Raw genomic sequence first — 9,938 nt, 5'->3', positions numbered from 1 at the left:
AGGAAAAGCAAATAAAGAAAACAAATCCGTGCTCTACCAAAGATCCGGTCGACCCTCACTGGTTTGTCGTTGTGCTTTTGCCATCCCAAGTGTTTCTGATACAACTATTTCAGCAGTGCAGCTAAATTCGATCGATGTAACGTAAACGGCTTAGACAAATCCCATCTTCAAAACCACTATATCCTATTATCTAATAAGGTTATTGGATCTTAGTATATTTGTGTGCTCTGCAAAGTACACCCACGGTTATCACGCAATACTACTTGACAACACAATACAATGTGAGCAATTCTCGAGAAAACGTTTACTGGCTGAATGTGCGGGAAATTTATTCAATTTAACTCTGGCTATTCTCAGTATATTTAAGTCAAGAGAGGCTGTAATTGATCGATTACGAGGATTAATTAAAAGGGTCCTTCAGAGAATTAAAGTTTAAAAGAGACCGATAGTTTGGGTGGTGATCAAAAGTGGTTTTTCCAGTACACTTCATCCGGGATAATCCCACCTGAACATCGTACTTTTGTTTCACTACTATCTGCTAAGGGTCTTTATAGCCAGGGTATCGAATGGAATACTCCAGGTCGAGGGAGAGGAGAAGAGAGAGCTAAGGACAAGATAATCGCGTTGTGAACGCCCTTTCTGATCCCTAAAAAATGAAAATGGTCTATAAAAAAGGTGGTGATGCTCTAACAAAATCATGGGGAAAGGTTATGGCTATTTGAGGAACAGGAGCGGACAAGCTGAGTTTCCCGAGTGGGGGGTGGGGGTGGGGGGTTGCAATGTGCCCCAGTATAGTGCCCAGATTATCCAAGATGGCGGCTTGACGTTCGAACGTATTTCTTATTGTGACATAAATTCTCACAAACATACTATTCCTGTCTAGCTGATTGCTTATAATAGCTTTAAACCAAATTGTTCGCACGATGAAAGACGTGATTCGTTGGTTTCTTCACCCATCTTCGAGCTTCGGGCTTTCAACACTTGATGGAACAATCTCGTTCAACGGGAAATTGCTATCATTAATAGAACAAGGGTGGACGAAATAACCGAAGTATCACTGAAGCGAAGACAGTCTTACTACTTATAGAAACTTGGAATTAAGGACCAAGAAGCATCTATTTAGAAATCAACTTCCACATTAAATTGTGTAGACGTTTGAGAACACAGCAACAATTCTAAAGTCCCGTGCCCAGGTCTCCATCCAGCTCGTCCCCGAAAGAGAGAGTCCTTGGAATGAGGTTGTGACCCTGGACGCACAGGGCTAAATGGTCTATTGTGGCTGCCAAAAATAGTTTCGATAGAAACGTCAAGCCGAGAGCTGGAGACATTAAAATCTATCATGTAGCTGGATATTAATCACTGGTCACAAAGTTTGGTCAACTTTGTTCTAAATTTGTTATATTATGTCTTTAATGCGATCAAAATGATGGTGATCTTGCTGTCTTACCTCCCTAACTATAACATATATTTATCTTACCACCTGCAGACTCATTAGAACTTAAAACAACATAATAAAAATTCATTCTATTTGATTATAAGTTCAATCAACAAAACAACCACAAGCCGCTTTATTAGATTTTTGAAAGCTGCGCACTTGCTAAAGCCTGGAGCAATTTGTTTTGTTTCGTATAGTTTGTTCTCGATAGTTACGCCAATAGTCACGGTGGGGGTTTTCAAGAGCTTCCTGTAGACTCACCGCACACTTAAAGCAATGCTTTTCTTTTTCGATCAAGAACCTTTTTTTGTGGTTTCGAGTCACGAAGCAAACAGCATGATCATTGCGGGTTTCACTGGGGCCGATGTTTTGGTGTTTCTGATATAAATTCTTTTATCGTGTTTTCTTGAATTGTTGGGAAAACATGCAAGTAAACGGAACGGAGAAAGCGGTTTGCATTTCCAGTCTCAGAGTGTTAGAGAAAAGTATCCCTTCTTATACTCGTATACCGTTCTATTGCCAAATCATACCCCTTTAACGTACCTTTAGCTTAGAACTTTGCATCCCTTTTAACTCCTGAAAATGCATTGTCTTTAAACTGGTATGAAAAAGTCACAAAAACAGAACGTTTTATCGACTTTTTCACAGCCATAAAATGCATTTTTCTTAGCCCCTTTTGGCCTTTCCCTACCCTTTCATATACTTCAACGGGGAAAATCCCTCCCTTTTATCAGTACCTAAATCCTAAAAAAGGTACCCCTTTCGGGCGGAGCTTCCCCGTATAGTCCATTGTAGGAAGGCAGGCATGCCTTAAAAGTTTGATTTACTTGATATAGACAATCTCGTGCCCAGGGCGCTTTTCCCACCTTCAAAGCCAGGAAAAGGCGTCCTGGAGACGAGGTTGTGATATACAATGACAAACTTGTCTTTTGTTATTGGAACGTTCTTTTCCCTCCTGTAGCTCATTATGTCTTGGAAATAAACAGAGATAAGTAAAGTAATCAGGACGGTATTAAAGAGTTGGCAAAGTTTACCCAATGAGATCAACAGCAACAGGAAAAACGCTAATTTTGATGTACATGGATTTTCTTTTTTCATGCCGCTTTCTAGCCTGTTACAAGCGTTTAGATGATGGGGAGCATGTTAAATCGTATGCAGTGAGCGCCCTCGTCATTTTTTCGCGCGCGTTTTACTATCTGAATGCCTTGAACAGGCTATGTGCGCCCATTATATATCTAGCGCTCTTTTGTGATAAGAGAAAGAGAATTTTAAAATGTTTTTGGCGCGCGAGGGACTAAACGTAAAGCATCAGCGATTCCCTGGCTAACTAACTGTTGGTTTATAAATTGCTATGTGAACAATCAGGACTCAACGACAGAAGCATCTTTCTTGATTTGAGTTTTACATTACAAAGCGCTCTTCCGACACGAAAGATAATTTTCCGCAATAGTAACTGCTTTGAAATTGATACTTTTCAGTAAGAAAGATTTAATCTGCCTCCATCTGCTGGATTGCTATGTTGGTTTTGAAAACTACTCGATTGTTAAACGGTTTGATTGCCACTATGAAAATGGTACTTAAAATGCACTTAAGATGTAGTAGGGCTGTTTACAGCATCTTTTAGTCAAAACTACAGTCATAGATCATCAGGAGAGGTGAACAAAATGTTCTGATTACGACTGAAACGTTATATAATCTAATCATTTGCTTATCTAAGATAAGTGCTTATTAAATACAGTCGTCGGCAAAACCGCTGAGTATAACTTGCAATTACTTTTAACAGTCTGTTTGTGGAAGAACTATTAAGGACTCCAAGTCTCCTAACTCTATTGCGATGTTCCCTTCGCAAAGCAAAAGGTTGATTGATATACTGCAGTTTCTATTTAGCACGTTTTCGTTACTCGTGGATGCGACCCTCAGGACAGAGCCACGCAAAGAGTCAGCGATGTCACCTTTTGGATATTTACCCTCTGGCAATTTATTAATTGAAATTCTGTTAAACATTTCAACAGAGAATGATTTCTTGTGATTTTCGAATTCGGCTCCCGGTACGTTTAAGTGATTTTCCATTTTTATTTCAGGGCTTGCCTTTTCTTGATCTGCGAAACTCACGGAATGTCCGCTTTGGAAAGATCCACGAGGGGTCAACCAAGATGGAGTGCGGGTCCTCATTATGTTGCGATCCCACGTTCCATATGCACTTATGGCACCCAGCTGTGTTTCTTTAACTGCGCTCTTATCTGCACGACATGGGGCGCACTTTCTGAAGACGTTTGAAAACCCTCTGTTAAAATCGCGGCTTAACTTGTAGAAGATAATCGGGTTAAAGCAACTATTCGCATACGTGAATAAACGACACATAACTGAAATAGCCGGGTAGACGCGACTTGTTTTGCCATCACCAAACTCCGACCACATCCATAAAACTTCTAGTGGTAGAGTCATCACAGCGAAAACGAGCACAATCACTATAAACATCTTGGTGACCTGAACGTTGTGTAGGCTTTCTTTGTAGAAGTGTCTTTCTAACGAGTCGTACGACCGAGCTTCACGAGGACGAATCAACCCGGCTTCCATTGATAATGAATCATTTCCAGATCCATTTCTTGATCTCCCCTCTGCCGTAGATGAGTTTTTCCAAGAGCTAAGCGACATCAAACGCGCGCGTTGAGTCGATACAAAGAGGCTTCTTGCAGCCGAAATGTACATGGCAGCCATGAAAACAAGCGGGAGCGCATACTGACCCAGGAAGAGAACAACTGTGTATATCTTCGAATGTAATTGACCCGGATTGGGCCAAACTTCTGAGCAATGTCCATCGGCAGACAGCTCCAAAGTTATGACATAGGGAAGGACTAATATACCTGAAAACAAATGCACCAAGACTATGAAGGTCTTTACGGTCTTCCTGTACAGACGTTTTTTAAAAGGATGCAGTAGGGTTCGATATCGGTCCAGAGAGATCACGGCTAATGTAAGAGGCGAAACAGTGGCGATAAAGGTGGCTATTGGAGGAAGCAACTTGCATAGGACAGGGCCAAGATACCACTTGCCGCTGCTTTCCACCAAAGCAAGGTCAAGAGGAATGCTCACAAGGGGAGTAAGCAGGTCACATACGGCGAGATTTAGGATGAAAAGATTTCCAGGCGCCTTTTTCATTTGTTTAAATTTACAAATGATCAGTATGATCATCGTGTTTCCTACCGTCCCGAAGATGAGGATCATGGCGTAGAGTACAATCTTCGTTACTTTAAAAGACAGAGGTTCCACGAACGAACTTGCGCTTGATTCATTAACTTGAGCGGTTGAGTTCATTATCAGCGTATGCTTCAAGAAACCAAGAGACGTCTTAAATGATAGTTTGACGATGACTTAACACCTGGTAATATGGCTTATGCTAGACTTCTCCAAACCCCCACAACTCTAGTTAACAATCATCAATCTTATTTTTGCATTAACCGCGATCTAAATAATACTTTTCCGTTCTCTTTTTCACCCAGCAAAAGAAACCAGTACTGATGTTGACCACGAACCGATTCAGGATTCTTTTTTATCGCAAGATTCAATGTGCTACTGCCTGACGCCCCGGTAGAAACTATTTCCGTTAGAAAGGTATCAGTGATTTTAATATGTACAGCCCGTAGAGCCGGTCACATTTCTTCACGTCTTGTCGTAACCCCAAAAATGATAAACAGGAAGTCCGAAAATCATTACGTTAATACGTTAATCCGTAATAATGTAGTTTAAAATGTAGCTGTTTACATAACATGGTAACTTTAAACCCGTGTAACTTGTGATAGACATTGATGGAAGCTTTCTGTAACCCCTTGATATCTAGAGTCAAACTTAAATCGAGACGTACGAGTTCTACTCGAGTTCTTCTTGTGGGTGAATCCAGAAAAACTTAACTTAAAATTATTAAACAGCACTTTTAAATTGAGATACTTTCTCAATAAAAAGAACAGTTTAATGTGAACTTGGAGTAGTGAGGTGATCGCATGTTCTAAACTGAACAGGTCCACTGCACCATGCCCTTAGACCCATATGTAGCAGAATCCAACTATCTCCTAGATCGAAGTTGTGTGCTTTAAGCGTCACCGCCCAAAGCAAGGTCTTCTATAACACTGAAAGGCGGTATTCTATAAAATGTAGCTTCATATATTTTTACTTCTTCCAAACCTTGCGTGTTTCAAGAACACTGGTTTGAATAAAGTTGTTCCGCTTTGATGAAGCTTGATAACGGTATCAGTATTTATTTTAAAGGCGCTAAAATTATCAAAGGTCAGTCAACAATATAAAGCCCAATTGTACCACGCCAATTTTTCGAGATATTTCTTTAATTATTTTGTGCGACACACGTTTTGTCAAGATGCGTTCACCGCTCCTAAGTTTTCGTATATTTGAACCTGCTCTCTCACGCTATGCGATTAAATTAGGTTAAATCAATCTCGATTTAATTAAGTAGATGTAATTAACTTAATGCTCTTTAATTATAATTATCGTGATACCTCTCACATGAAAAAGGAACGCCATAAAAGATCGATTGCCTTTGGATTAGAAGTGTAAACAAAATATCTCGTTCCTCTTTAGCCTACATTCATTTGTTTAGTTGATTGCTTTTATTGTTCGTAACTTGCCGAGCATAAACTTCCCCTAGCGCTGAATTAAAGAGTAGAAGCCCCGCTGTGAGTGAGCTTTTCGTTAATTTTTTGACCATTCAGGTTGATTCTTGCCTAAGGTTTGATGAGCGCCCCCACGCCATTGAGGAAGTAACAACTACATGTTTTACTTCCATAGACTGAAACAAGAAAGTTAGCGTGCTATATTATTTTCCTCTGAACTTACACGCAACGTGTTGTTTGCTTAAGTATTGTTTTTCTTATAATTGTGTTGGACAAATCCAAACAAAACAACCGCAACTTTATTTTTCTGGAGGAAAAAGCAAGCTCTAAAGCGACTCAACAAACGTTTCGAGATTTGTATTACTTTTCGTTTCAATAGACAGATAGCTTTAATATTCCAAATACTTTGTAAAATACTTAGTTAATTTCTTTCGTAAAACAGATTTTTTTTAAACGACGGTTGCCATTCATTGTGTTTATGGAGATGACATATTGAACAAAGGAAGTCACGAACCGAGTAATTAATTGTTTCAGTGCGATCTGATTGACTCTTAGCGATGAAACAATTGACGCTGTATAATTGGACAAATTGTTTCACAGAGGGTCCTCATTGACCATGTTGATTGATCCACTGTATACTCAAGTCAACAAACGAAAACACACTTCGCTGTGGTACCATTTCCAAATGATTTGCTATTGCAATTTTCCTTTAGGGATACATTCAAAATTCTAAGTTGGTGGGCCCAACCTAACTCTGCCTTGACAGACAGTAAGCCGGTGACGCCCTGTAGTCAAAGTAAAACTTGATCGAAATTGAACTGAGAAATTTATGCTGTGCGCGATTATTTTTGGCGTGGCTTAAGTTAAGAGCCTTCCTAAATTAGCGATTCTCATACTGGTCACATTCTTACAAATATATAGTTAATGATGCCTTCTTGATGTGGCTATTTGTCGCTTGCTCACAACTTTATTATAATTAATTCCTAAATCAACTGCTGAACGTTTTCCACATCACTGACATGTGTAAGCACTAAAAAGTAGCGAGAGTTCTTTTTTTTGTTGAATAGATTTTAGTTTGTTCACGTGTCCTTGGTTTGACTGTAGAAAGGCTGAACGTAAATTTACCAAATGGCGTTGATGGTATGAGCCTGCAAAAACAGCCGTGTCTCTGCCCCTTTTTTTCCGCGCCACTTGGGAGCTTTCGCGAGGAACGAGGAGAGATAGCTGGCTGGCTGGCTGGCTGGTATTGGATGTGCGATGATAATTGAAACGCGTTGTAAGAGCGATGCGATCACAGCGAGTGTCCTTATTACTGGTGGAAAGGTAAGTTCGTGACGTTCATTTATTGGCCACTTGTGGAAAGCGTCTCAATTCCGTAGAAGTGGGGATTGAAAAAGGTCGGTTGCGGTCTGTGGCTACAGCGCCGTCAAAGCCGATTACCAAGTGGCCACGCGCGTTGAGATGGCGTTAAGAATGACAAATGGCATCACGTTCTAGTGTGGTCTAATTTTACTAACCATTTCACTATCAAAGTTAAGGATAGAGTATCTAAGGTAGCTTTACTTTGTGAGTCTGTGGACGAAATCCTGTTAAGTGACCACTCAAACAGAATGAGACGTCATTGGCAGCAATTTTACTTGTTACGAATGTTTTTTAGTATTTTACAAAATGACTGATTTGGAAATTGGGTTGAATTTCTGGGTTCATTGTGGTGGTAGTCAAGTACGGGGAGTTGGCAAGACGTCCGATCGAAATGGTGTTAAATCACCTCCAAGAGTAATTTTTTAAATGGCGTTCAAATATTGTAAGAACAACACCCCAATGGGTGGGGAAAGACGACCAAACAGTGTCAAAAGAAAACCAATTAATGTTGGAATTCATACGTCCAATAAATGTACTGAAGAATGATATCAAAAATTACGGTCAGTGAATGGTGAATGTTACATCTGGTATTGCTAAAAGGCAGTTGAATTAACAACAAAACCTTGTTTTAGAATACTCTGATCTGGCTCCAGAGGTCAGCTCTCGAAATTTCCTCAGAAAAAAGCCTCTGGCACTCAGGGCATTGTTGGAATGTCCCCGAAATAACAAAGGAATGTACCTCCAAACTGGTTTGGAACGAAATCAAAATGGGCGACTACAGGATACCTTTTCCATCTGGTGACGGGACATCATATCCTCTTTGCTTGTCGGAACGAACTGATCCCAATTAACATGTGGTCAAGTTGGAATGCGACACAGAAAAGGCGTTTTGAAAGCTGAAGTCTAAGAAAGTTAAAATTTAGGGTCAAGTTATGATGGGAAGACAATTGTTACAGTCGATGGGAAAACTGACAGGATGAGCGTTTATTCTCTCACTGGCTCACCTTGCATTCTTTGCCCCAACTTGTCACCTCCTTCCAACCATCTATGACGATCCCATAACTGAGCTTACACCAGCACGTATTGTAGCACGTGAATAACTCCTGCATGTGTGCAGCAGTTGTGAACATCCTAAATGTCCAACTAGCTGATTACGTACGTACGTTACAATGAAAGACGAATGTTTGAAGATTTTAGTACGTTAATTGATACTGGATTTCGATACCTAGTCGGGATAATTCCTCTAGCGTTTGTATCATGATACCAGACAAGAGCGGAGAGTCCAAAAACTTGATCTAAGTTTTACTCAGGGATTTTTACAGAACAGCATTTCAAACTACATGTTGTTACATGTTAGCCAAGAATCCACAATTAATGTTTCATGTTTTTTTTTTTTCACGTTGTGGGAATTCCAGTTTTAGATACTATTCCATCTCCCAGACGCCGAGCTGGGAAATGAGGGTAGTCGGAAATGAAACGTTGAAGACTGAGATTTCAGTCCGGTCCAATTCAGTATCAACTCCTCCCTCAACCATGTCAACAATGGCCCAAAGTGATAAAAGACTGAAAAGATTGCGGAAAATTGCTGAAGAAACCATTTAAGGTGTGATGTGGTCGGATATGAGCGACATCATGATTTGAGTCATCCTTGTTTGGTTTCCTGGATCGATGTAATCCCCGTTTCGTTTAATGAAGGTTGTCTCATGAGCTAGAGATCACTTAGAACGAAAAAATAGTCTATTTTATTTGTTGATCTACCAGTCTTGAGGTTGTATCGCCTGTTTATGTTGCTCATGTTTTTTCTTCATTGTAAAGGCTATAAGAGAGTATACGTTTTTAATTACTTAGATAATTCAGTGGAAAAACAATTTTCTTCCGTTTTATAAACTGGTACCAAAGACAGCTTAGCTGAAGATAACATTTCCGACAAAGGGTGTATTCCGCAACCCTTGCAGTTTACACTGAGCTGCGATGAGGGAACAAAAATACTAAAAAATCTCGTTCATTAACGGAGAAGCTTGAGTCGGGCATCCAATGTCATCATTTTTCATCAAAATTGAAGGATATTTTCGGTGGCACAGAAAGTGAAAGAGGCCAGCTGCCGTATACAGGAACGGTCCACTTTAAAAGCCTTTTCTAAATCAAATATATAGCACTCGAAGACTTACTTGAGCTCCCAACAATTCGGGGAACTTGGCTATGTATACGTAAAAGTTCTGAATAAATACTTCTAACGCTTAAGCCAACTCCTTGGCTATTGCCTAATTAATGGACACGCCACTCACTAAAAAAGAAATTGTCTTAGAAAGAAACTCGGTTAATGGGCCACCTTATGCTTTTCGAGATTTGCGAACGATGTTAGCAGCACGTAACCTCAATTACGGTGGCGGTTCGGCGAAACACGACACCGGGGTGCACTTTTCTCCTGTTTTCTCGGCCTGCATCGGACAGCCGATGATGAACAAGACGGCTGAGTGCAAGACGAGAGTAAGACAAAGAGCAATGTGAGCGAAAAGGGG

At 40.2% G+C, this 9,938-nt stretch overlaps 1 protein-coding gene across 1 annotated transcript; it reads right to left on the bottom strand.

The window, feature by feature from the left end:
* Positions 1-2,500: 2,500 nt before the first annotated feature.
* On the bottom strand, positions 2,501-5,016 carry LOC140923234 (galanin receptor 2a-like). The gene has a single exon (XM_073373320.1). The coding sequence runs from the start codon at positions 4,748-4,750 to the stop codon at positions 3,212-3,214; it is 1,539 nt and encodes a 512-aa protein (XP_073229421.1). The 5' UTR covers positions 4,751-5,016; the 3' UTR covers positions 2,501-3,211.
* Between the last annotated feature and the right edge of the window lie 4,922 nt (positions 5,017-9,938).

This window comes from Porites lutea, chromosome 13 (genome assembly GCF_958299795.1).
Source record: "Porites lutea chromosome 13, jaPorLute2.1, whole genome shotgun sequence".
NCBI lineage: Eukaryota > Metazoa > Cnidaria > Anthozoa > Scleractinia > Poritidae > Porites > Porites lutea.
This window is presented reverse-complemented; position numbering and strand designations above follow the sequence as displayed.

Coding starts and splice junctions, on each gene's coding strand:
- LOC140923234 (XM_073373320.1), bottom strand. CDS start 4,750: ATGAACTCAACCGCTCAAGTTAATGAATCAAGCGCAAGTTCGTTCGTG.